The sequence below is a fragment of the Erythrolamprus reginae genome, chromosome 5 (assembly GCF_031021105.1).
Source record: "Erythrolamprus reginae isolate rEryReg1 chromosome 5, rEryReg1.hap1, whole genome shotgun sequence".
Classification (NCBI taxonomy): Eukaryota; Metazoa; Chordata; class Lepidosauria; order Squamata; family Dipsadidae; genus Erythrolamprus; species Erythrolamprus reginae.
In genome coordinates, this window is record NC_091954.1 from 101,287,731 (window position 1) to 101,315,676 (window position 27,946).

The window sequence follows — 27,946 nt, forward strand, 5'->3', positions numbered from 1 at the left end:
TACCAAACTTGTACACGCCATGGTTACTCGAGAGATTTTATCCAACGGTGCACCACACCCAGACCCCGGCAACCTACTGAAAACGCAGATGGAACATCAGCGTGGAGGGTACTTCCGTACATACAAGGGGTATCCGAGACAGCCGCACGCATACTGGCACCCCATGGGATTAAAGTAGCGCATAGGCCGGATCAAACCTTGAGAAAATCAGTAATGCGCCCGAAGGAAACCATAGTGAAGGAGGAGTCCTCCTCGGTAATTTACCGTATAAACTGTAGTAATTGTGCACACCATTATGTGGGTGAAACGGCTAAAAGATTGAGAACTCGTGTACACGAACACAAACTGGCGGTCCGACGTCATGAACAGCGTTCCCAGATCTGGACACACATGGAGGAGCAGGGTCATGGCTTCGATTTCCAGGGAACCAAGATTCTGGCGCATGATGAAACTAAGGGAGGTCGACTCCTAAAAGAAGCCTGGTTCTCCAATGGAAATTCTTTAAATAGACATATTGACATGCCATCGGCATACCAGGCTTTAAGGCACCAACAACGGCTTAAAGGAGATAGGTCATTAGAATTGGATAAAGCCCCCAACAGAATTCCCCAGGCCAGACATAGAAACCAGATAAATGAGGGTAGAGTGACCCCTAGCGGAAAACAAGGGAAAACACTGGAGCAGCATGGAGGTAGAGGGGGAGGGGCACAATGCATCTCTAACACAGAGGACAAGGGGAGATTAGAACAGTGTAGACCCAAAACGAGGGCATGGGCAAAAACATTGCAAGAGCAGACATGTACCATTATAGAAAGCAACAACAATAATGGGGGGGAGAAAGCAACATCACACACCTCCGAAACATTGAATCATGGCTCCACCTCCTCCCCTGGGGAGGGAGGGAGGCAGCAGATACAAGTTAAAGCGGTAGATCCCCCGGCAGCCAGCAGGATTAAGCCCACAATCAGAGTTACCGCAAGGGGGAGGGAAGGGTGTGGCCCTGTGACGCGGGCAATGAGCAGACTGAGCAATGCTTTATAAATGGATTTGTCTCCCACGGCATTTTAACACTCTGACGAAGTTAGCAGCAGGCTAACGAAAGCTAAGTGATTTTATTACAGTTTCTATGTTCCAGTGATCGAGATGGCTGCTGCCTCATTACTCATATATATATATATATATATATATATATATATATACACACTCAAACCATTTCCAAAACCAGTTGAGGGCTGGAGTTTTTTTCTCTTTTATTCTTTTCAAAAACAGGTGTGGGCTGGGGGGGAGTGTTTCTTATTATTTAGGTGCTTTTTACCATATGCTTCAAGAATCACCTCTCTCTCTCTCTTTTGTTTCTCCTCTCATTCTCTGCCTCAATCATTTTCTCATTTCTCCTTTTTTCTCCCCTTTTTGTTCTCATTTCTCTCTCTCTCCTGTCTCTCTTGCTTTCTCTCTCTCTTGCTATCTCTTTTTATCTCTTGCTTTCCTTCTCTCTCTCTCACTCGTTCTCTCTCTTGTTTTCTCTCTCTCTCTCTTGTTCTTTCTCTCTCTCATGCTTTCTCTCTCTTGTTCTTTCTCTCTCTCTCTGTTGCTCTCTCATTCTCTCTTGTTCTCTCTCTCTCTCTCTCTTGTTCTCTCTTATTTTCTTTCTGAGGCTCCTCCCACAGCGGTGGCTACAGCGGCGCTGGTGATCCGGCCGCTAGCCGCTCCTAGCGCTGTGGGAACGCCCACCCCTCTCACAGTCCGGTCCCAGGCTGACAGTAAAGGGGCTGCTTCCCATCCTCCTTCTCAGAAGGTTTCCTTCTGAGCAAGCTGGCAGGAGGATGGGAAGCAAAAATTACAGTACAGGATTTATCAATTGCCTTTGAGATATGACATGATTTATTTATGAGGTATTAACTATATAATTCTGTGGACATTATATTTATGAGGTATTAAGTATATAATTCAGTGAGCTCTGTTTTATTAAAAAAGCTATCTGAAATTCTAAAACTTTTCCCCCCGCAAAGTCTATAGACTCTAGGACAGTGATGGCAAACCTTTTTTTTCCTCGGGTGCCAGCACAAGTGCCTACACCCATAATTCAATGCTTGGGAATGGTGAAAATTGCCTCCCCTGCACACCCAGAGGCCCTCTGGAGGCTAGAAACCAACCTTTTCCCAACTTCTGGTGGGCCCGCCGGGCCTGTTCTTCACCCTCCCCAGGCCACAAAGGCTTCCCTGAAGTCTGGGGAGAGCAAAAATGCCCTTCCCCATGCCGCCGGAGGCCTTCTGGAAGCCGAAATTGCCCTCCCAGAGCCTCTGTGCGAGCCAAAAGTCAGCTGGCCGATGTGCACATGTGTGCTTGAGCTGAGCTAGAGTAACAGCTCGCGTGCCGGCAGATATGGCTCCATGGGCCACCTGTGGCACCCGTGTCATAAGTTCGCCATCACTGCTCTAGGATTTCCTCTTTTTACCTGATCCATATAGAGTTCTGCATTTATTTATTTAAGACAATTGATCAAATCCAACAGGTCATATATGCACCATTAAATATATTAATAATTTGGTCTAACAGATTTGCAAACAAAATAAAATTCTACATCTACTTTTTCTTATTTTATCTTGTTCTTTTTCCTCTTTTCTTCTTTTTAGTCCCATCTTCAATTAGCCAAAAATGGAATGAAGGCCACTTAGGGCTTTATTATATTGAGATTGCCAGGTAGCAGGATCTAGATCAGTGTTGGTGAACTTTTTCAGCACCAAGTGCCGAAATGGTAGCACATGCATGCACACTGTCAACCTGGTCTTCCGGTTTCTGGTGCACATGCATGCACGAAGACCAAGTGGCTGCTGCATATGCATATTCCCGAAACTGGAATGGCAGACGCCTGTGCACATATGCGTACAGGGTGGCTGCTCTTCCGGTTTCCAGTGCTCCCGCGCACATGAAGACCAGCTGGCTGGTGCACCGGAATCCGGAAAAGCAACAGGCAATGGTTTGCATGCCCTGGAGAGATGGCTCTGCATGCCACTTCTGGCACATGTGCCATAGGTTCACCATCACAGATCTAGATTCTAGTACACTCAAACTAAGAGCAGAACTACATATCCTCCATGGCCCATTTCTGCCAATGAAATAAGTTACCATATTCTGTACTAATTGTAGTTTTTCATAGTCTTCAAAGGGATCCCAATAGAACATCATTCAAATGCTGTAGTCTAAATGAGAGATACAGGCAAAAAGTGCAAGAGGATATCAATAGGATATTAAATATAAGATGGATAATTACTAAGGAAATGGCAGTATTAGTTAAAAGTAATAAGATGGGAGAATTCAGAGAAATAAAACAAGCAGCGATAGAAAGCGCTCAGGCGGTAATAGTCTTGGGTTGGAAGGACGCAACAAAATGGGCAATGCAAAATTGGTACAGGTACATGGTAGACCACATTCAATTTGAGATTATGGGTAAAAGGATGAATTTGAATTTGATTAATGAAACTGATTTGCGACAACTGATGGAACGATAGGACAAGGTAAGACGATGTATGGCGAGTAGAATCCGAGACCAAGCTACAAGAAACAAGTTGGAATTGCTTTATAATATGTAAATAAATATTTTGCTCTTGGGTTAAAATGGTTTATACAAGAAACACCCCCGATTGCTGGTGGGGTATGAATGATTGTCTGGTGGTGGGCACAATCACTGAGCACTTGTTATATGTTGTGTGTGTGTGTTTTTTAATATTATAAAATCAATAAAAATATTTTTTAAAAAACATTAGATTAAGACAATAAATGATAATTTGACCCAGCTATCCAAGAATCTGCCCAAAAAGCACTCTTAGTCTGTGGATATACAGGGGTGAAGAGGTGTGAAAGTCTAATTGTTTCAGTTCATTATCACATTGCAAAATTTTGGTAAAATAGTTGAACATCAGTGCTACAGTGGAGAGAAGAACATGGTAGACGTTATTAGATATCCTACAGCACATACAATACAATAGAGTGACTGGTGTGCAAAATTAATCTCTGCAGGAGAGGGCAAGTAATTTCCCTAATTTAATAGGACTCTATCATATTAAATAACTTTGAAGAGGGAAGAAAAAATATAGCATCAGACTCCCTGTTCCAGGTCATGATGCAAAAAATCCATCACGGCAATTGATGCTGTTTCCAACCCAAAAACTTACTATACTTCTAGATCAGTGATGGCGAACCTATGGCACGGGTGCCACAGGTGGCATGCGGAGCCAAATCTGCTGGCACACGAGCTGTTGCCCTAGCTGAGCTCCAATGTGCATGTTTGTGCAAGCCAGCTGATTTTTGGCTCACACAGAGGCTCTGGGAGGGCATTTTTGGTTTCCAGAGAGCCTCTATGGGGATGGGGGAGGGCATTTTTACCCTCCCCTGGCTCCAGGGCAGCCTTTGGAGCCTGGGAAGGGCAAAACGCAAGCCTACTGGGCCCACCAGAAATTGGAAAACAGGCTGTTTCCAGCTTCCAGGGGTGGTGGTGGAGAAAGCTGTTTTTGCCCTCCCTAGGCACTGAATTATGGGTGTGAGCACTCGCGCAGCGCGATATTGCGTACACACACTTTTTCAGCACCTGAGGAAAAAAATGTTCACCATCACTGTTCTAGATTGATTTTTTTAAAAACTAACCCACCCTGTTTTCTCCGAGATTTGTGCTGTGCAATCAGTTCTATTACCAATACCAGCCCTTGAAGTTCTGACTTTAGGCTTACAGTCTTGTAAGTAACCAGCTCAATGTTCTAGTGTTCTCCATGTGTCTGTGCCTGCTATCCCTACTTATTGTAGTTAATGACTATGTTGGGAGAAAAAAGAAAAATCAATGTAGTCCCACAGCACTGACAGAAGCATTTGGCCTGAAATTTTAACTGCAATGACAAATCCCAAATCAATATCTTTCCAGTGACTGCCTTATGGAATGTTTTTTTCTCTTTAAACTATGTTCAGAACAGAAAAACCAGCATGGAAACTATTTAATGATGGCAAAACCGAAGGTCTGCAAAAGGTCTTTTGAGCAAGTTTCTCTTGCTCAGGAAATGGGCCTGCTGTCTGCTTTTAAGTGACCATACAAAGGGCATTTCAACTTTCTTAACCAACTGGGTTAAGAAGGTTGGTTGCGTTTGAACTTTCTCAAGAAGATAAAGCTTCATGAACACATAGCTTTGAACGAACCACAAATTATGTTATGGTTACCAGCGAAATGACAACATATTTTTAGCATGCACGTTGTTCCTCTTTTTCTCCTATGTAGTAATGTTCCGGTAAAGTTAGGCTGATGATAGCAAATGGCCCAAGAAACCACAGTGAGGTTAATTGGTGAGGGATAGATTTAAATTTGGATTCCCCCCCCCCCATTTGAGGGAGTGTGCCTCCTCCTTTATCAGAACCACAAATTAGTTCATTAGTTCAAGATAAATATATCTAGAAAATCTATTAATATCAGAGAAAGAGAAAGAGTCTGGAGGACAGAAGGAAAAGGGGGGACATGATCGAAACATTTAAATATGTTAAAGGGTTAAATAAGGTCCAGGAGGGAAGTGTTTTTAATAGGAAAGTGAACACAAGAACAAGGGAACACAATCTGAAGTTAGTTGGGGGAAAGATCAAAAGCAACGTGAGAAAATATTATTTTACTGAAAGAGTAGTAGATCCTTGGAACAAACTTCCAGCAGACGTGGTAGATAAATCCACAGTAACTGAATTTAAACATGCCTGGGATAAACATAGATCCATCCTAAGATAAAATACAGAAAATAGTATAAGGGCAGACTAGATGGACCATGAGGTCTTTTTCTGCGACCAGTCTTCTATGTTTCTATTAACAATCTCTGCAATTATAAACTTTTCCTATTTGGGGCCTAGCTTTGCTTTCTGTGTTGTTAATTAAACTGATCTGTGCTTCCATTTATTTATGCCAGGGTATAATGATATACCCAGTTCAAAAATATTCCTGGGATAATTCTCCTGCAGGCAGTGAAGGGTTGCGAATTTTTTTTGCTGCCATGATGTGGGCGTGGCTTATTTTGTGAGTGTGGCTTGCCAACCATATCACCAGGTGGGAGTGGCTTGATGATCATGTGACCAGGGGGTGCTTAAAGGTCATGTGACTGGCTTAAAATGGCCAACTTGATGCCACTCTTGTCAAGGGTTTGGATTAGGGTGTCTGGCCTCTCCTCGCCTCAAAGAGAAAAAATTTGCCTATCTATTTACTATTACTGAACACCCGAAATATACTATTTAATTCTAGGTGTATATGCCATATGTGTACATACATATTACACACAGGCACACAAATATATACATTATCTACTATATAAATTATATGTGTATGTACATACACACGCACATGCACAGCTCTTCTAAAATTATACGCATTCAGCCTCATTTACTATTACTGAACATCCAAACTATACTATTTAACTCTATGTATATATGCCATATGTGTACATACATATTACACACAGGCACACAAATATATACATTATCTACTATATAAATTATATGTGTATGTACATACACACGCACATGCACAGCTCTTCTAAAACTATACATATTCAACCTCATTTACTGAGATAGAAAAAACATACCCAGAGCCCAGAAAGGAAAAAAGAAAAAAATTCAAAAATTTTCTATCAGTTCTGCGTACTTGACCATACCCATAGGAGCCCATCACTGCCAGCAGGGCAGGAAAATCATGGAAAGATTTTTTAGAGTAACTGAAGACCAAGCAACTGCTTCAACAGATATGTTCAATTGCATGCTTTTCTTTTGAAGAAAAACTAACCGTTTCATTTGTGAATTGTTTCTTTGGGAATTTTCCCTCTTTCCCCAAGTACAGTGTTCCCTCGATTTTCGCGGGTTCGAACTTTGCGGAAAGTCTATACCACGGGTTTTCAAAAATATTAATTAAAAAATATTTTGCAGGTTTTTCCCCTATACCACAGTTTTTCCCACCCGATGACGTCATATGTCATCGCCAAACGTTCGTCTGCCTTTAATATTTTTTTAAATAAACTTTAATAAATAAACATGGTGAGTAATAATCTGAATGGTTGCTAAGGGAATGGAAAATTGCAATTTAGGGGTTTAAAGTGTTAAGGGAAGGCTTCCGATACTGTTCATAGCCAAAAATAGTGTATTTACTTCCGCATCTCTACTTTGCGGAAATTCACCTTTCGCAGGTGGTCTCGGAACGCATCCCCCACGAAAAGCGAGGGAACACTGTATTCATTGCAAAAAACAACTTCCAAAAGAGAGGATGAATTCCAATGACATCATAATTCAAATCTTGCCCTTACACAGTTGCTCTTACAAGTATAGTGACGGCATCAAGACATCTTCACATAGTTTTCATCAACTATCCCCTTGATCCCTTGTCGAAAACAATTCTTTCAAAATAATATTTAGTGAACACACAAGCACAAAGATACAGAGAGAGATGCACAGCTCAGGGTTTTGATTTGTGTCTGATCTCAAATGTAGCCCTGCAGCTTTTTTTTTTTTCAGAAGAAAAGCTAACAGATTTATCAGTCTGAAAATTAGAAAGTGTAGCTCATGGAAAGAAGGAAATTATAATCCAATGTTAATGAGAGATGCAACACAAAAATATGCTGTCAAAAAGATAAAGATTGTAATCTTTCTTTTCCTTATTTCCATTTTCTTTTTCCCCCTTATTTACTATTCTTCTTTATTATCTTTTTTTTCCTCTTAAGATTTTTAATTTTGTTAAGCCAGGAAGGAAGGAAGGAAGGAGGAGGAGGAGGAGGAAGGAAGGAAGGAATAGGAGGAGAAGGAGGAAGGAAGGAGGAGGAGGAAGGAAGGAGGAGGAGGAGGAGAAGGAGGAAGGAAGGAAGGAGGAGGAGGAGGAGGAGGAAGGAAGGAAGGAAGGAAGGAAGGAAGGAAGGAAGGAAGGAAGGAAGGAAAAAATTAAGATTAATGTGAGATAATAATTTGCTATCTGATTGCATTGTTCACTATTAATTAACCCACACACATTGTGTTCCTTCTGAAATATTGTTTCAGGACTGGATGAGACCCAAATCTGGATGAGCTTTTCAATGCTCTGCATGGAAACACAGACAGCATAGCCCTCATGTACAAATACCTAAACTCAGCTTATATGGAGTGTTGTGTCCAGAGGACAGTTAGGCCTTGTACCCGCCCCATATTCTTTGGGCGGGGAAATACTACAAGGTGATTGGTTGGCTGAGCCTGGCAGCTAGGGGTATATATAGCTGCCAGGCACGGCCATGTTGTTGTCTTGCATTGTTCCTTAAACTGTTACCTTCTGCTCTGTAAATAAAAGACCCTAAGTCTGCAGTCCTTCATTCCTGCAAGGATCTAACATGGAGTATACATTTGTTTGGTTAAACTGAAAACTTTACCTGAATAAGTAATAAGATTCCTTCCCCATAGGTCTATGGTTATCTATCTTGTCACCCATAGTCCACCAACTTTCCTAATAATCTAGCTGTCTTTACCCTAAAGTTCTCTCTCATAAAAGAAAATGCTTCACATCTTGGCTGTAATGTATTTTGTCCTTGAGTTTGCTCAGTATGAAAACCAGATCTGTTCCTAGACCTCTTACAATCTGAACTCTTATTTTCTATAACTAAAACTGGTATTAAAACCGTTTTGGTTACTAAATGGGATCTATGGCTATAGCTATCGATACTGTCCAAACAGTTGGGCTAGCAATGTATAAACAAGCCAGCTATGTATGTTTGTATATATGAAGGTAATATAGCTTTAAATATATTACTGAGTTCCAATTGGCTGTGATATTGCAAGTTACCATAAGAGGGCGATAGAGATCATGATTCTTTCTCTGGTCTCTTTGCTGATTCATTTGTTGACTGATATAGTGAGCTCTGTGTTATTCCATGATAGTTTGATGTATTTGTAAGCTGTAATGTATGTCTGACATGTAAGACAAAGACAGGCTTGTAAGAAGATTATTGTACTTAGAGTTATCGATTGATTTGAATGTGTATGACCTGGAATATTTAACTTGACTGTGCTATTTTTAAAATACTAATTGTACTTTAATGTATCTGTGATTCAGGAGATATTACTCATATGCAATCCCATGTTTTCACTATGCATTTCCTTGATAACTCAAGGGTCGCTTTGCACACCCCTTAACAGATACCTTGAAATCATAAGTAGCATCAGGGTTTTCATCACAGGCGATGACCTCAGGCGCCATCCAGTACGGTGTTCCAATGAACGTATTTCTTCGACCAACTGTTCTATCTAGTTGAGCGCTGACTCCAAAATCCACTGGGAATTGAAAATAGGATAATTTGAATCAGGTAAAAGGTTTTTTTAAAGTTGGTCTCGCTAAAAGGACATAAATTGAATTTCACATTAGATGACACCCCCCACCCCCAATAAACAAGGCAATTCATTTCAGAGGACTAAGAATTTTCAGCCCTTCACCCCACCGTATAAACTTCCTCCTGTATCATATGAATTTGAGGATCAAATCAAATAGGCTGTTTTGTAGACCAAGAATCTTTATGGAATTCAAGAGTTGAAGGAGGTCTTTAAAAAAGATGTTGGTCATGTGATGTAAGCATATAGAGCTTTGGAGTTCTTGTAAGAAACTTTATGAAATGTTGTCATAGTTATTGTAAAAAAACCCACAGGAAATTGAGATCACTCTTTCTAACTTAAGTAGGAGAAGGATAAAGTAATATCACAACATTTCAACCTCTCAGGATACAATAGCAGAGCACCATTTAACAGCACCATTGAACAAGAAATTGTTGAATTTATGTATCAAAAGGTTTTGTGCAATTAAAAGTTTTTTTAAATACATTTCAATTATTAATTGATAAAGTATTTGTAATCCTACATCAGTCAAGTTATATCTAATAACTTGAACAACATGCTCATAAGGACTTTTTGTTAGTTGGAAAAGGTCTACAAGATTCCCGATCGAGCTCTTTCTACAAGTCTACAAAAAGAAGCATCTTGATCATTGTAGAACATAAAATAGAACCACGGGCCACAAAAGACTTCTAATATCAATGCCAGAAATCTGAAATGGAGTTATCTAAAATTTCATTTTTCTTTTTAAAAGATACATTTTAGTACAGTGATACCTTGTCTTATAAACTTAATTGGTTCCGGGATGAGGTTCTTAAGGTGAAAAGTTTGTAAGACGAAACAATGTTTCCCATAGGAATTAATGGAAAAGCGTTTAATGCGTGCAAACCCAAAATTCACCCCTTTTGCCAGCTGAAGCACCCGTTTTTGCGTTGCTGGGATTCCCCTTCATGGGAAACCCCACCTCCGGACTTCCGTTGCCAGCAAAGTGCCCGTTTTTGCACTGCTGGGATTCCCCTGCAGCATCACAAAAACACAGAAGTCCGGAGGTAGTGTTTCCCATGGAGGGGAGCCTCAGGGAAATCCCAGCAGTGCAAAAAAGGGTGCTTCGCTGGCAACAGAAGTCCGGAGGCGGGGCATCCCAGCGGCGGCAGTGGGTTTGTAAGGTAAAAATAGTTTGAAGGAAGAGGCAAAAAAATCTTAAATCCTGGGTTTGTATCTCAAAAAGTTTGTATGACGAGGCGTTTGTAAGATGAGGTATTACTGTAATTCCTTCCTTGCTGATTCTACATTAAGACTGTATCAGATATCTTTTTGCAGTTATTCAATTATGAAAATAATAAAAAGGCAAATAAAATTTCTGTTGTGTCCTACTTCATGGTCCCAGATTTATTTATTTTTTTGATACTGCTCAAATTTTGGATTAGCACTGAGTGAGATCATACACTGTGTGTGGCAAAATACAACAATGTTTACGTATCAGGGACCTATGTGTTGAGCTACTTGGAAGAATGCATTGTAGCTCAGCCACACTAGAAATGCATAAATAATACTTCTAGTTGTTTTTGAGGCCAACTACAGTGTTCCCTCAATTTTCGCGGGTTCGAACTTCGCGGAAAGTCTATACCACGGTTTTTCAAAAATATTAATTAAAAAATACTTTGCGGGTTTTTTCCCTATACCACGTTTTTTCCCACTCGATGACGTCATATGTCATCACCAAACTTTCGTCTGCCTTTAATAAATATTTTTTTTAATAAACTTTAATAAATAAACATGGTGAGTAATAATCTGAATGGTTGCTAAGGGAATGGAAAATTGCAATTTAGGGGTTTAAAGTGTTAAGGGAAGGCTTGTGACACTGTTCATAGCCAAAAATAGTGTATTTACTTCCGCATCTCTACTTCACGGAAATTCGACTTTCGCAGGCGGTCTTGGAACGCATCCCCCGCGAAAAGCGAGGGAACACTGTATACTTTAAACTTTCTGGCTACATCCTTTCAAGGACCAACTAATGTTTAATGTACAAATCCTTGAAATAGTATCTTTTACCTATTCAATACACACCGAAAATTAACATATTTTAAGTAGGCTGGGGAGTACTGTAGAAATGCTCAGGAAAATTTGAAGTGACATTGAGAGCAAAAGCGACAGTTGGAAGGGATTATGGCATGCTTATTTTCCTAGCCAGAATCTCCTCCTCCTCATCTTCTTCTTTTTTTAAAAAAAGAGCATAATCTTTCAAGAATTTTAAGGGTTTTATTCTAAGAACATAACAACTTCAAAGAATGAAGGCCATGTTATCTAGAATTCTTCACAGCCTTTTGGTGGCATACTGTTATACATTCTAGGGTTCATGAATCCTGAATTTCTTTTTCTCCCAAGTTTTTTTTTTCAAATAAAAATTTTATTTTTCTCCAACGTAGAATAAAAAACAATATTTAAGTACAAATACTAAAACCAAGGGTTTTTTTTGAGTAAAGTAGGATTGATATAAGGTCAATGTCCAGTTCTACTTCTGAGAAACATGAAAGAAATTCTCAGCTTTGGTAGTCAGAACAGAGGTCCCCAACCTTTCCAATTGTTGCCCTTGTCGTGTGTGTGTGTTTGTGGTGCGCATATGTACACACAGCTCCATGTGAATGAGTCCTGGGCGCATTAGCCCTCCACTCGCACGAATGGAGCTTTGCACAAGAGCAGAAGATTCTTGCACTCATACACGAAGCTCTACTCATATAAGTGGCAGGCACTTTCGCACTTCTGTGTAAAGCTCCATTTGCGTGAGTGGAGGTGCTTTAGCGCAGTGTTTCCCAAGCTTGGCAACTTGAAGATATTTGGACTTCAATTCCCAGAATTCCCCAACCAGCGAATACTGGCTGGGGAATTCTGGGAGTTGAAGTCCAGATATCTTCAAGTTGCCAAGGTTGGGAAACACTGCTTTAGCGGAAGGCACTTGTGTTCATATTTACTGCCGCTCGTGTGGGTGGAGCTTCACACATATATACGCTTACCCATCTCTCTAAGGCAGTGTTTCCCAACCTTTTTTGAGCCGCGGCACATTATTCATATTTTCAAAATCCTGGGGAACACTGAAGGGGGGCGGGGCGGGGGGCGGGCTAAAGAAAAGTTTGGACAAAAAAACCCTCTCTCTTCCTCCCTTTCGCTCTATTTCTCCCTCTTTCTCTCTTTTCCTTCCTTCCCTTCTTTCTCTCTCTCCATCCCTTTCTTTCTTTCTTCCTCTCTTTTTTTCTCTCTTTCTCTCTCCCTCCTTCCCTTCCTCTATGTCTTTCTCTCTCCCTTGCTCTCTCTCTCTGTCTCTCTTGCTATCTCTTTCTTGCTTTTCTCTCTCTCTCTTGCTCTCTCTCTCTCTTTCACTGTCTTGCTATATGTCTCTTTCTTTCTCTTTGCCTCTCTTGCTATCTCTCTTTCTTTCTCTCTCTCTCTCTCTCTCTGTCTCTCTTGCTATGTCTCTCTTTCTTTCTCTTTCTCTCTCTCTCTGCCTCTCTTGCTAAGTCTCTCTTTTTCTCTCTCTTTCTCTATCTCTCTCTCTTTCTCTGCCTCTCTTTCTTGCTCTGTCTCTCTTTCTCTGCCTCTCTTGCTAAGTCTCTCTTTTTCTCTCTCTTTCTCTCTCTCTCTCTCTTTCTCTGCCTCTCTTTCTTGCTCTGTCTCTCTTTCTCTGCCTCTCTTGCTATGTCTCTCTTTCTTTCTCTCTCTCTCTCAGCTGACTGCAAGCGGGAGCCCTGACGGCGGCAGCTGGACGTGCTGCTGGACACCGTATATGCCAGGCCCGCAGCGCCAGCAGCACGTCCAACCGCCACCATCAGGGCTCCCGCTTGCAGTCAGCTGAGAGAGAGAGAGAGCTCCCTCTCGCCGCCGACATCTCCCTGCGACTGCCTGCGGCCACCCCCCCCCGCTCCCATCGCCAGTGCCCTCCCGCCGGGCCACAAAGGACACTTGCCGCAGGTCCAACCGCTCCCGCTTGCAGTCAGCTGAGAGAGAGAGAGAGAGCTCCCTCTCGCCGCCGACATCTCCTCGCGACTGCCTGCGGCCGCTGCGGCCGCCCCCCCCCGCTCCCAACGCCAGTGCCCTCCCGCGGGGCCACAAAGGACACTTGCCGTGGATGCCAGAGAAGCTCCAGCTGGGCGGGGCGCTGCCGGTACTTCCGTCCTGGGGCTCCCGCTCGCAGCTGTCCCCCGGCTCCTGCTCGATGCCGCGGTTTTCGGCGCTCTCTTGCTGGGCTCCAAAGAAGGAAGGCGGGAAAAAGGCTTTTTCCCGCCTTCCTTCTTTGGAGCCCAGCAGGAGAGCGCCGAAAACCGCGGCATCGAGCAGGAGCCGGGGGACAGCTGTGAGCGGGAGCCCCAGGACGGAAGTACCGGCAGCGCCCCGCCCAGCCGGAGCTTGGCGGCACACCTGGCCATGTCTCGCGGCACACCGGTGTGCCGCGGCACACCGGTTGGGAAACGCTGCTCTAAGGGACCGGTTTCAAACAGTCCACAGCCTGGTAGTGGGTTGCGGCCCAGGGGTTGGGGACCCCTGCCTTAGAAGGCAGGATCAATGAAGATTTCTCAATGAATCCTCATTTCATTCTTCCTAATGTTTTCTTTAAATAAAAAGCCACCGTCCCCAAAACTTACCTAGTTTAACTTCTGCATTTTCAGTTAGCAAAACATTTTGGCCTTTAATGTCTCGATGGATTACTTTGTGTTGATGGAGATGACTCAAGCCCTAGAAAAGTCAATGGCAGACGTAATAAATATAAATATATTGTAAACAATGAAATTGTATTTACTTTGATTTTGAGAAAACAAAATTGAAGAAAATCCGGCGCTGGTTAAGTAATAATTTTTAAGATTATTACACTGAGTTATGCATACTGTCCTTTATTTGCTTCTGTTTAGTATTTTACTATTGTTAAATGCAATAAGAATAGAATGGAAATTTACATGTACAGTATACACATATGCATAAACCAACTGAGCAAAATTCTTAAGTCAAAGTCCTTTTCCTTGAATTAATTTTTTAGCCATCCTCTATACATTTTACCCAACATATAACGGGTAAGTGAACACATTTGTTAGGTATCAAAAGCCACCTAATTTTAGGCAGACTTTTGGAAGATGCCAAAGAGAGAATATAACACCAGACCAGTGTTTCTCAACCTCATACTTGGCTGGGAATTCTGGGACTTGAAGTTTTAAACTTAAAGCTGTTCAGTTTGAGAAACACTGCAATAGACAGGAAATCATACAGTTTGGCTCAAACTTAAGCAAAACATTTGAAATGTTTAATAGTGGGCAGGCAGTTCAGCAGAAAACTGAGGCAACAGAAACCTTTTCACAGAAAATTGGCTAACCCCTCAAGCAGTCCTCTTTTGCCTTACCTCATCATAACATAGATACTTGATTTTAGTTATTAAAGTCCTGCTACAGAAAGTCCTCAACTTAAAACTGTTTGTTTAGTGACCATTTAAATCCACAACAGCACTGAAAAAAGTGGCTTAAAAACGCTTTTTAAAAATTTATTAAAAATATAGTTTATTGATTTATACAAAAAGAAGTAAAACAGGGGAAAAGGTGGATGGGAGTACAAAAAAGATAAGTGGGAGGGGAGTGGGGTAAACAGTGTTGTTATATCACAACTTATATATATTATACACATTCCAAGTATTTGTCCATATGTAAATATTTCGTATTCAGTATTCTTATTTGAATAATCTTATAGCTGTAATATTTGATAATCCAACAGTAATGTGAAAAGAGAAGGGGTAGAAAGGGAAAGAAGGGAGAAAGAAAGAGAGAAGAAAGAGATAGAGAGAGGAGAAGTAGTACCTGCAAGCAAGCAGGCGTTTGGATTGTGACTACTTAGTTTGATTATGTTTGTTGTTTTTGTTAGTAAAACTTAATCGTAGGTTGTAATATTAGTAGGTTTCTAGTAATTATCAAGTGGATTGAACTCAAATGGGGATTGTATTGGTTTTGGTCCGATTTTTTATTATACGTATCTTTATTTTGTTTTATGTTAAGCGATTTTGGAAATCATACAGTTTGGCTCAAACTTAAGCAAAACATTTGAAATGTTTAATAGTGGGCAGGCAGTTCAGCAGAAAACTGAGGCAACAGAAACTTTTTCACAGAAAATTGGCTAACCCCTCAAGCAGTCCTCTTTTGCTTTACCTCATCATAACATAGATACTTGATTTTAGTTATTAAAGTCCTGCTACAGAAAGTCCTCAACTTAAAACTGTTTGTTTAGTGACCATTTAAATCTACAACAGCACTGAAAAAAGTGGCTTAAAAACGCTTTTCATACTTATGATTGTTGCAGCATTGCCATGATAATGTTGAGCATTGCCATGATGATCAAAATTCGGATCCCTGGCAACTGATTCATATTTATGTCAATTACAGCGTCCTAGGGTCATATGTTTCCCTTTTGTGTCCTTCTAACAAGCAAAGTCAATGGGGAAGGGCAGATTTCCCACTGGGGCAATGGGGCAGATTGTTATGGTCCACCTGCGGAGCTGGGAAGAACCATGGGTCAAGCCTGGGGTCTGGAGAAGGCTTTGTGCTGAAGCCAGAGATGAGGCCTAGGCCATCTGGGAGTTGTATGCTGACTCTGGACCCTCCAGAGGCTGACATGAGCAAGGCAGAGGAACAGGGGGAGCCTCTTCCCAATGCGCACATGTGCAGAGCTGCCAGAAAGTAAGAACAGGTACTGAAGAAAAGGACTTCTTGGGAGTAAGGTTTGGGGATGATTGGCCCCTCCTATAGCTGCTCTGAGTCCGCTTTGAAATGAAATAAAATAAAATAAAATAAAATAAAATAAAATAATAAAATAAAATAATAAAATAATAAAATAATAAAATAAATAAAATAAAATAATAAAATAAAATAAATAAAATAAAATAATGAAATAAAATAATAAAATAATAAAATTAAATAAAATTAAATTAAATAAAAAAATAAAATGAATAAAATAAAATAATAAAATAATAAAATAAAATAAAATAAAATAAAATAATAAAATAAAATAAATAAAATAAAAATAAATAAAAATAAATAAAATAAATAAAATAAATAAAATAAATAAAATAAATAAAATAAATAAAATAAATAAAATAAATAAAATAAATAAAATAAATAAAATAAATAAAATAAATAAAATAAATAAAATAAATAAAATAATAAAATTAAATAAAATTAAATAAAATTAAATAAAATAAAAAAATAAAATAAATAAAATAAATAAAATAAAATAATAAAATAATAAAATAATAAAATAAAATAATAAAATAAAATAAATAAAATAAAAATAAATAAAATAAATAAAATAAATAAAATAAATAAAATAAATAAAATAAATAAAATAAATAAAATAAATAAAATAAATAAAATAAATAAAATAAATAAAATAAATAAAATAAATAAAATAATAAAATAAAATAAAAATAAATAAAATAAAAATAAATAAAATAAAAATAAATAAAATAATAAAATAATAAAATAAAATAAAATAAATAGACATAAAAAAGGAGCAACTGGATGTGCTCATTGCAGGAGGCAACTTGGTTCAATTCAGGTCGGTATAATTCAGTAGCTGAGTTTCTGACTACATGCTTTGTTTGGCCTTGTAAAGCTCCTTGCCAATTAGGTCTTTGGCAGCGTGTCAAGAGAGATAAAGGTTGGTGCTTATCAGCCTTCTTCCAAAAGACTGTGGCAGACTTCTGTCGGACTAATTAACATTGTTTGGGACTTATTATGGCTGGGAATGAACAGAATTCACAGCCGTTGAAATAAAAAGAGTGTGTTTATCAGGAAGCCTAGGCCAGAACAGAGATTCACTTAAGAATCATGGTACAGTGGTACTTCTACCTACAAATGCCTCTACTTATGAAATTTTCTAGATAAGAACCGTGTGTTCAAGATTTTTTTGCCTCTTCTCAAGAACCATTTTCTACTTAAGAACCTGAACCTTCGAAACTGTAACCTCTATCTATCTATCTATCTATCTATCTATCTATCTATCTATCTATCTATCTATCTATCTATCTAACTAACTATCTGACTTTTATGCCGCCACTCTCCGAGGACTCAGGGTGGCATACAATATCTAAAATAACAATATAGTATATAACATCCTCAATTCAATCAATAATTAATAATCTAAAACCCAAAGATCATAAAAACATTCATACCCATTCAATCCACTACCTTTGAGGACTACCTGCATTCATTTTCTCCAAATTGTATTTCTTTTAAAAAGAATTAAATATGAGAGTAATCTTATAACCACATGATTTCATTTAATTTTTTTTTCAAATAGCTCTATTATTTTTTTTAATCTTGGCCTTACTGTATTCAATTTTAAGTGTAGAGTTTTGCAGATGGACTGTACAAGCTTCAACTACTTTGAAAAGCTTCTGTGCCTTTGTTTTATAAGAGTCTTTTTACCCCTTAGTATGAAGTTTCATAAAAATGATAGTATAAGAATTCACTCTGAAAATGAAAATACAGCGATGTGATGTTTGCTGTTTAGAATTGTAACAAAGCACTTGTTTATTTAGAGTAAGCAATTCAGCTGAAACACTTTAGCAAATTGCTATGAAAAAGCAAACAAGAGTGTGATTCATCATCATTGGTACTTTTATTTCTATCTCGAGAAGACATGGTTGCACAAGCCTAAACTTACATTTATAAACTGGAAAGTCAGTTTCTTAAAATAAGTGAAGAATGAATCAGGTTGAAATTATTGAATTGTTCCCTTGTTGTCACAAATTTTAAAATGTCAAAAAATCAGCCAACGCTGTTGGTTGAGCCTGCGGTTATCTGGCTGTCAATTCTCTCAGGTATACCTGACTAAGTTGTTCTCCACTTTTGCCATCCAATTGCCACAGTATAACTTGCTTTAAAAAAAAAAAGTGTTATACACTCACAACATATGCATGTATTTATTTATTTTAATGTTTTATTGATTGATTTTTCAACTTCGTCTTCCGTTCCTTATGGAACTTGCATATCCTAGCTGACTTTGCTATGCAAATAAAAAAATGAAGTGATTTCCACATGCAACATAATAACCTGGAAATAAGGAAGAACTTCCTGACGGTCAGAGCGATCAACCAGCGGAACAGCCTGCCTGCAGAGGTTGTGAACTCCCCAACTCTGGACACTTTCAAGAAAAGATTGGACTGCCATTTGGCTGGAGTGCTATAGGATTTCCTGCTCAGGCAGGGGGTTGGACTAGATGACCTACATGGTCCCTTCCAACTCTAACAATAAATAAATAAATAAATAAACATCTAGAAATTATCCTGATTCCCACTCTTTAAGAATTTGTAGGAATTCTAAATGGTAGTAAAATAAATAAATAAATCATTGCCCAATTTTCTTGTTCCATTTGAGTCCCTCTGTGTGAAAGTACCTTGCTTCATCCCTACTTTGAATGATTTTCCCCATTTCTATAAAGGGATCTGGAACTCTAATTTTAATACATTTGCCCTTATTAATATTAAAGAAGGAGTTTTATTTCTAAAAAGAAATAGCAGATTTCCAAGACGAGCAAGGAAGAGAGCCAAATAATTTTCATTCATTCATTATAAATTGGATTTAAGTGACTATGAATCATTCATACAATCCTCTAATGACCAGCCACCAAGCATTTGGAGCCATCTTCTATCTTGTGACTCTTTTCTCAGCAAATAAATTCAGAACGGAGATTAGGTCCAGCACTGGCATAGCATTAGCTCTTAGCAAATTAATTTATAAGCTCAGGATAAAGCCTTAGAAATGGAAATGTTCCCTTTTCTCACCACCGTCTCCTAGTCTAACCCTCACATTGTACTGCAAAGTTTTAATTTGCATTGGTAATTCTCAACTTAGAACCACAATTGAGCCTAGAAATTCCGCCATAGGTTGTGGTCATAAGTCAAATTGCCACATGACTAAACTCAAGTTTATAATTTTATTTTATTTATTTATTTATTTTCTCTGGCAAATAAATAAATAATTTATTTATTTATTTTATTTATTCATTTGTCCAATACACAAATACATAGGAAGAAAATAGACATGTGGTAATATATATAAGGGTAAAAGTGAACTTAGAGGAGAGGATATATGAAAGGAAGAGAATATATATGATAGGTGAAAGAGAGGAAAGACAACTGGACAGGGGACGAAAGGCACACCAGTGCACTTATGTACGCCCCTTACTGGCCTCTTAGGAACCTGGAGAGGTCAATCGTGGAGAGTCTAAGGGAGAAATGTTGGGGGTTAGGGGGTTGACACAATTGAGTCCGGTAATGAATTCCACGCTTCGATAACTCGATTGTTGAAATCATATTTGTTACAGTCAAGTTTGGAGCGGTTTGTATTAAGTTTGAATCTGTTGCGTGCTCTTGTGTTGTTGCGGTTGAAGCTGAAGTAGTCATTGACCGGTAGGACACTGCAGCATATGATCTTGTGGGCAATACTCAAATCGTGTTTTAGGCGCCGTAGTTCTAGGCTTTCTAGGCCTAGGATTGTTAGTCTATTTTCGTAGGATATTCTGTTTCGAGTGGAGGAGTGAAGGGCTCTTCTGGTGAAATATCTTTGGACATTTTCAAGGGTGTTGATGTCTGAGATGTGGTATGGGTTCCAGACAGATGAGCAGTAGTCTAGGATGGGTCTGGCAAAAGTTTTGTAGGCTCTTGTGAGTAGTGTGAGATTGCCTGAGCAGAAGCTGCGTAGGATCAGGTTAACAACTCTAGAAGCTTTTTTGGCGATATTGTTGCAGTGGGCTTTAGCACTTAGGTCATTCGATTGCACGGTTGTAAGTCAGAATCCAGCTGACCCAAAAGGTGTTTTCCTATCATTTTTGGGCAAAAACATGGCAAAGTGTAACCACATGACACTGCAACTAGTCATACACACAAGCTTGTAGCCAAGTGCCCAAAATATGATCAGATAATCAGAGGGCTTATACGGCAGTTGTAACTATGAGAATGGGTCATGTAACTTTTTAAAAATCCGCTGTAATTTCAAACAGTAATTAAGTGACCTGTCATAAGTGGAGGACTACCTGTAATTGGAAAGATATACTGAAGCCTTCAAGAAATAAATAACTCAGTCTTAAATAAAGAAGTTACCATTTTTATACAACAATAGCATATAAAGACTATCTTAAAAAGTTGAGAGAATATTGTAAATATACGTTCTCAATTCTATCTAGACACAAAAGCAATCAATCTATAACAGTAATAAATGATAGACAATAAGAACAGGAGGCAGGAGAGTCTCAGGGAATGGAAGAACACAGATACACACAAACAAACACACACACACATTTAATTAAATGGCAACCTTTATTTTTCTCTTTTTTATCACTAACTCTCTCGTATCAACTGGCCTATTTCCATCAAAATTTATACTAGATATATTATGTATGTAGGTGTATATGTACTGTATATGTACAACATGTTTTTGTTGATAATGAAAAGGTGTATATGTACATACACAAAATGTAAGGAGCGGTGTACGTACATGCACAAATAAGGAGCTGTGATGTTCCTTCAATACACCAGGGTGATTCAACACAAAAATATGTAACCCTTCCCTGGTGCAGAGCTGAAGGGATTGGATACTGTAGCCTAGAGGATAATTATCTGCCTTACAAGGTAAAGGTTGCAGGTTCAAGTCCCAGTAGGTATGGCTAGCTGATGAGGCCAAAATAAGGCTGAAATAGATCTATCCTAGTCTCCCTTAATTTTCAAATTCAGCAAAAAAAATCATGTGACACCTACAGATAGAATTGTCGGCTATCAATAAAATTAACTGTCTTGGAAATGGCCCTGGGTTGGACCGAGAGGCAAATAAGGAGCTGTGATGTTCCTTCAAATACACCAGGGTGATTAGACACAAAAATATGTAACCCTTCCCTGGTGCAGAGCTGAAGGGATTGGATACTGTAGCCTAGAGGATAATTCTCTGCCTTACAAGGCAAAGGTTGCAGGTTCAAGTCCCAGTGGGTATGGCTAGCTAATGAGGCCAAAATAAGGCTGAAATAGATCTATCCTAGTCTCCCTTAATTTTCAAATTTAGCAAAAAAAAACATGTGAGATATATATATATATATATATATATATATATATATATATATATATATATATATACACACACACACACACACAGACACACACAATCTTCTTTCTTTCTTTCTTTCTTTCTTTCTTTCTTTCTTTCTTATTTCTGTACAGGTTTGATGCAATGACGCCACAGAGAAATCGTTAGTTCACTTTGGATACATACCCGTAAAATCTCCCTGCAGATATAGGCAATCCACTCCTCCTTCAAAGTGTTCCCTTTTGTGTTTTTGATCAGATCAGTAACAGATCCAGCACCACAGAACTCCATCACCAGCTGGCAAAAGAAACAAAAATGCAATCGTTATAATTAAAAATAAAGTGTCTTCTGGGTTGCATTAATCTAGCAGAATGGATTTAATTGACAATGGTCTATGCTAACAGGGAAAAAGGGTTATATGTGTGTGTGTGTGTGTGTGTGTGTGTGTATATACATTTAATTTAATTTATAATATAATATAAACAATAATTTAATTATTAACATTTAATTAGATGAACATGGTGGCTCGGTGGCTAAGATGCTGAGCTTGTCAATCAGAGAGGTCGGCGGTTCGAATTCCTTGCCCCGCCTAACGGAATGAGCTCCCATTACTTGTCCCAGCTTCTACCAACCTGGCAGTTAGAAAGCATGTAAAAATGCAAGTAGAAAAATAGGGTCCATCTTTGGTGGGAAGGTAACAGTGTTCTGTGCACCTTTGGCATTTAGTCATGCCAGGCGCATGACCACGGAGACGACTTTGTATAGCGTTGACTCTTTGGCTTAGAAACGGAGGTGAGCACCGCCCCCTAGAGTCGGGAGCGACTAGCACATATGTGCGAGGGGAACCTTTACCTTTAACGTTTAATTAAGTGGCAGCTCCTCCACTTGCAATTTCACCATAGCAGTTTGGAAAGCCAAAAGAAACCAAAGAAACGCTTCCTTGAAGAAAGGGCAAATATTATTACTTAAAATATTGTTGCAAAATAGCATTCAAATGTCTACGGGGCTGCCACAAAAAAAGGGAACGTGTTCAACCTATTCTCCAAAGCACCTGGCGGCAGAACAAGAAGCAATAGATAGAAACTAAACCTACAATTAAGGAGAAATTTCCTGACAGTGAGAACAATTAATCAGTGGAACAACTTGCCACCCAAAATTGCGGGTGCTTCATCATTGGAGTTTTTTTAAAGAAGTAAGTGGACAAGCATTTGTCTGAAAAGGTAAAGGATTTCCTGCTTGAGCAGGGAGTTGGATTAGAAGATCTCCAAAGTTCCTTCCAACTCTGTTTATTCTCTCCAACAATTTGGAGTCATGGCCTATAAAGCCCTACATGGCATCGGACCAGAATACTTGCGGGACCGTTTTCTGCCGCATGAATCCCAGTGACCGGTTAGGTCCCACAGAGTTGGCCTTCTCCAAATCTCCTCAACTAGACAATGTCATTTGGTGGGGTCTAGGGGAAGAGCCTCCTCTGTGGGGGGGGCCGGCCCTCTGGAATCAGCTCCCCCCCAGAGATTTGCACTGCCCCCACCCTCCTCGCCTTCCACAAGAGTCTGAAGACTCATTTATGCCGCCAGGCTTGGAGCCATTAGACTCCAGCCCCCTGGCCGACGAATGTATTGTGAGTTAGTTGTTTGAATGAGAATGAGTGTCTTTTATAGTTTTGGGTTTTTAGATTATTAATTTAATTAATTGGATTTAGAATATTATATTGTTCTTATATATGCTGCAAGCCACCCCGATTTCTTGCAGAGGGGTGGCATAAAAGTCAGATAGATAGACAGACAGACAGACAGACAGACAGACAGAATAGAATAGAATAGAACAGAACAGAACAGAACAGAACAGAATAGAATTTTTATTGGCCAAGTGTGATTGGACACACAAGGAATTTGTCTTGGTGCATATGCTCTCAGCGTACATAAAATAAAATATACATTTGTCAAGAATCATGTGGTACAACACTTAATGATTGTCATAGGGGTCAAATAAGCAATGGAGAAGCAATATTAATAAAAATCTTAGGACATAAGCAACAAGTTACAGTCATACAGTCAACATGGGAGGAAATGGGTGATAGGAATGATGAGAAAAACTAGTAGAAGTGCAGATTTAGTAGAAAGTCTGACAGTGTTGAGGGAATTATTTGTTTAGTAGAGTGATGGTGTTCGGAAAAAACCTGTTCTTGTGTCTAGTTGTCTTGGTGTGCAGTGCTCTGTAGCGATAGATAGATTAGATAGATAGATAAATAGATAAATAGATAGATAGATAAGATAGATTAGATAGATAGAGAGAGAGAAAGATTAGATAGATTAGATAGATAGATAGATAGATAGATAGATAGATAGATAGATAGATAGATAGATAGATAGATAGATTTTACGGCACTTCACTATTATTATTATTATTATTATTATTATTATTATTATTATTATTATTATTATTATTATTATTAATTAAATTTGTATGCCGCCCATCTCCATAGACTTGGGGCGGCTATGCCTGTTTCGTTGCCAGTTTTGTTAGTTTTTTGCAATAACCATTGAGAGGCAGAGCAGAAATACCCTCAGTTAACAAATCAGGAAATGAAGCTGCAAAATAACAGTGTTTTAGCACCCCCAAGGAGCTAATGGCACAAGATGGGTTGGAAAGCTGATCTTTGAAGCTTCAGAACTTCCATGAAAGCTTCAGGAACCAGTTGGAGTCAAAGCGACTCCCACACTGCTGCATATATTTGTGGGAACGAAGGGTAGTTGATTATCCTTTTTAAAATAATTTAAAAAGAAAGAATGAATCAGACTGGAACATCATAAACAAATAAGGAAACTGTTTGAAAGCCTCTGACTAAAGCCATGATTCAGACTTCATAGTGCGAGGAACTAAAATTAATCTTCATGCAAAGTAATTATTTTTCCATTATACCTCTGACGCTAGGTCACATTTGGATGATCACAGCCTGGCTTGATAAATCAGTATATACAGAAGCCTCGAAAACCTGAACAAAGGCACTTTGGTCTTTTTTTTCATGAAGAGCAACCAAGCTGAGAAGCCACAATTAAGAATGTCTTCTTCTATTGCAGAACTGTGAACTACAGTTAAGTTCCAAACAAGTCAACTTTGTTGCTTGTAAACCCATTAATCATAGAAACATAGAAACATAGAAGACTGACGGCAGAAAAAGACCTCATGGTCCATTTAGTCTGCCCTTATACTATTTCCTGTATTTTAGCTTAGGATGGATATATGTTTATCCCAGGAATGTTTAAATTCAATTACTGTGGATTTATCTACCACATCTGCTGGAAGTTTGTTCCAAGGATCTACTACTCTTTCAGTAAAATAATATTTTCTCACGTTGCTTTTGATCTTTCCCCCAACTAACTTCAGATTGTGTTCCCTTGTTCTTGTGTTCACTTTCCTATTAAAAACACTTCCCTCCTGGACCTTATTTAACCCTTTAACATATTTAAATGTTTCGATCATGTCCCCCCTTTCCTTCTGTCCTCCATATTATACAGATTGAGTTCATTAAGTCTTTCCTGATACGTTTTATGCTTAAGACCTTCCACCATTCTTGAAGCCTGTCTTTGGACCCGTTCAATTTTGTCAATATCTTTTTGTAGGTGAGGTCTCCAGAACTGAACACAGTATTCCAAATGTGGTCTCACCAGCACTCTATATAGCGGGATCATAATCTCCCTCTTCCTGCTTGTTATACCTATAGCTATGCAGCCAAGCATTCTACTTGCTTTCCCTATATCCTGACTGCACTGTTCACCCATTTTGAGACTGTCAGAAATCACTACCCCTAAATCCTTTTCTTCTGAAGTTTTTGCTAACACAAAACTGCCAATACAATAGTTCTTCTATTGCAGAACTGTGAACTACAGTTAATTTCCGAACAAGTCAACTTTGTTGCTTGTAAACCCATTAATCATAGATTTTGTTCGGGTAGAACACAAAACTATCATTCAACAGTGGCTACCAAGTTTGGTTGACTTCACATACTCAGAAACTAGGACAGAAAGTATCTGAAACAAAGACATCAAGTTGTTTGAAAAGATATCTCATTTTTTTTAATATATATTCACTGACAGTTTAATAATCTCTTGCTTCAAAAGACTTTTCACATTATTCTTGATATTTATTTATTGCCGTAAATATTATATTCCACTGGTTCCCAATCTTTTTTTAAAAAAACATATTTTATTGGTTTTTGCACACACATAACACAATACAAACAACATACAACAGTGCTCTGTGCATGTGTTCCATCACCCAACTAAACATACATTCCCCACCACCAATTGGGGGGGTTCAATTATTTATGAGTATATATTCTGTTATTTCCTCAGCTTTGATTTGCATTTATTTACAATTCAAAGAGTGATTTGAGTTTATTTTTCACCTTTTGGTCGCAAATTTTACTTAACATATAATCCTTTACCTCGTCCCATCGTTCCATCAGTTTCGCCAGTTTGTTTTCATTAAAGTTGTTTAATCTTATTTCCATAATTTCAAAGTGAATGTGATCCACCATGTACCAGTACTAATTCTGTAATGTCCATTTCTTAGCCTCTTTCCAACCCAATACCACTGGTTCCCAATCTTTTGGCCACCATGGAAAGATTGGTTCCATGGAAAAAGGTTTTTCCAAGGACGGGAGGAGGGTGTGGTTATGCACGTTGCCTACATTTTGTTCATGGGGCTTCGGGTATGTGGCATGGTTGCTGGTATGCCGTAGACCAGTGCCAGGAACCAGGGGAATTCTGTTCTATTCATAGAAACATAGAAGACTGATGGCAAAAAGAGATCCCATGGTCCATCTAGTCTGCCCTTATACTATTTCCTGTATTTTATCTTAGGATGTATATATGTTTATCCCAGGCATGTTTAAATTCAGTTCCTGTGGGTTTACCAACCACGTCTGCTGGAAGTTTGTTCCAAGCATCTACTACTCTTTCAGTAAAATAATATTTTCTCACGTTGCTTTTGATCTTTCCCTCAACTAACTTCAGATTGTGTCCCAGCCTACCAATTCACGCCAGATTTAACCTTGGACTGTTTCAACAAATTCAAAAAGGGTGAAATGCTACCAGTTCGGAAGTATCAGTAACGGCATGAGCTTCTGCCCACCCGCTTGGATGCCGCCATTTTCTTTTTTAAAACTTCAGAGCATGCACAAAGCCTTCTGCGCATGGGCAGAGGGTGAGAAAGCATGTGTGCGAATGGAGCAGGGGTGAGAAAGCATGCACTTCTGAACTGGTAGAAAAGGTAAAGTAGATTTCACCGCTGATCCAAAGGTTAGTTTGAGTTCACATCTTCCTCCTAAAGACCAGCTGAGCAACAGGCCTTCTATTCACCAGACTCTCTTGCTAAATCACTTAGAAAGGATTCTCATCAAATCCTAAATGTTCTCCTCTTCCCTCCGGAAGTATACCTCACTGGTACATTATTTTATTTATTTATTTTGTCCAATACACAATAATACACAATGAAGGTTATAGAGGATATACCGTGTTTCCCCGATAGTAAGGCAGTGTCTTACTTTCTTTTTACCCCCAAAAGCCCCCCTATGTCTTACTTTCGGGGTATGTCTTATATTGGAAAAAATAAGACACACCCGGCCAACCCACCTACCCGAACCCGCAACACCCGTGTCCCGTAAAAAGTAGTAGCACCCTCCCCCCCACACACGGACACACATCCGCGTCCCCGCCTGCCCACCCCATCCGGAGCTGCCGGAAAGGAGGCGGGCGAAGGAGGGCGCAGCTCCGGCCGCTCGCCTCGTCCGCCCACCCGGCGTCTCCGAAGCGCCCTTCGCCTTGAGCTCCCTCCGGAGCATGCCGCCGCCGCCGCCGCGCTTCCTCCGCCGGCCGAGGAGTCCTCCTTATCCGCGCTGGGTTTGGAGTAAGGCTTGAAGCTGGACTTGTCCTCGGCAGGCGAGGTGGTGGCCCTGGCCGAAACGGCGCGGCTCTGCCTGCGGCATGAGCGGGAGCTCCGACTGCGCTTCCTGCGCAAGCCCAACGCCGACAGAGACGTCCAAAGGTGGACGCTTGCAGCTCAGCGACATCGGCGCCGAGGACAAGTCCAGCTTCAAGCCTCCTCGGCCGGCAGAGGAAGCGCGGGTGGCGGCGGCAGGCTCCGGAGGGAGCTCGGGCGGTGGCCGCTCCGCCGCTTCGGCCAGGACCGCCGCCTTGCCCACCGGGTGGCCCAAGCTGGCGCGAGCTTGGGCCACCCGGCGGGCGAGGCGGCGGCCCTGGCCGAAGCGGTGGAGCGGCCACCGACCGAGCTCCCTCCGGAGCCTGCCGCCGCCACCGCGCTTCCTCCGCCGGCCGAGGAGGCTTGAAGCTGGACTTGTCCTCGGCGCCGATGTCGCTGAGCTGCAAGCGTCTGCCTTTGGACGTCTCTGTCGGCGTTGGGCTTGCGCAGGAAGCGCAGTCGGAGCTCCCGCTCATGCCGCAGGCAGAGCCGCGCTGTTTCGGCCAGGGCCGCCGCCTCGCCCG

The 27,946-nt window shown here is 40.0% G+C and overlaps 1 protein-coding gene across 9 annotated transcripts in view; it reads right to left on the reverse strand.

Moving 5' to 3' along the window:
• The window catches only part of TNIK (TRAF2 and NCK interacting kinase), a 420,651-nt gene that overhangs the window by 155,910 nt on the left and 236,795 nt on the right, over positions 1-27,946 (reverse strand). For all 9 annotated transcript variants that reach the window (XM_070753635.1, XM_070753632.1, XM_070753630.1 and 6 more), the window contains exons 5-7: positions 21,627-21,737; positions 13,977-14,067; positions 9,161-9,291 (exon numbers count right to left, since the gene is read on the reverse strand). In XM_070753635.1, the coding sequence (XP_070609736.1) occupies positions 9,161-9,291; positions 13,977-14,067; positions 21,627-21,737 (333 nt within the window). The remainder of the gene's footprint in view (positions 1-9,160; positions 9,292-13,976; positions 14,068-21,626; positions 21,738-27,946) is intronic.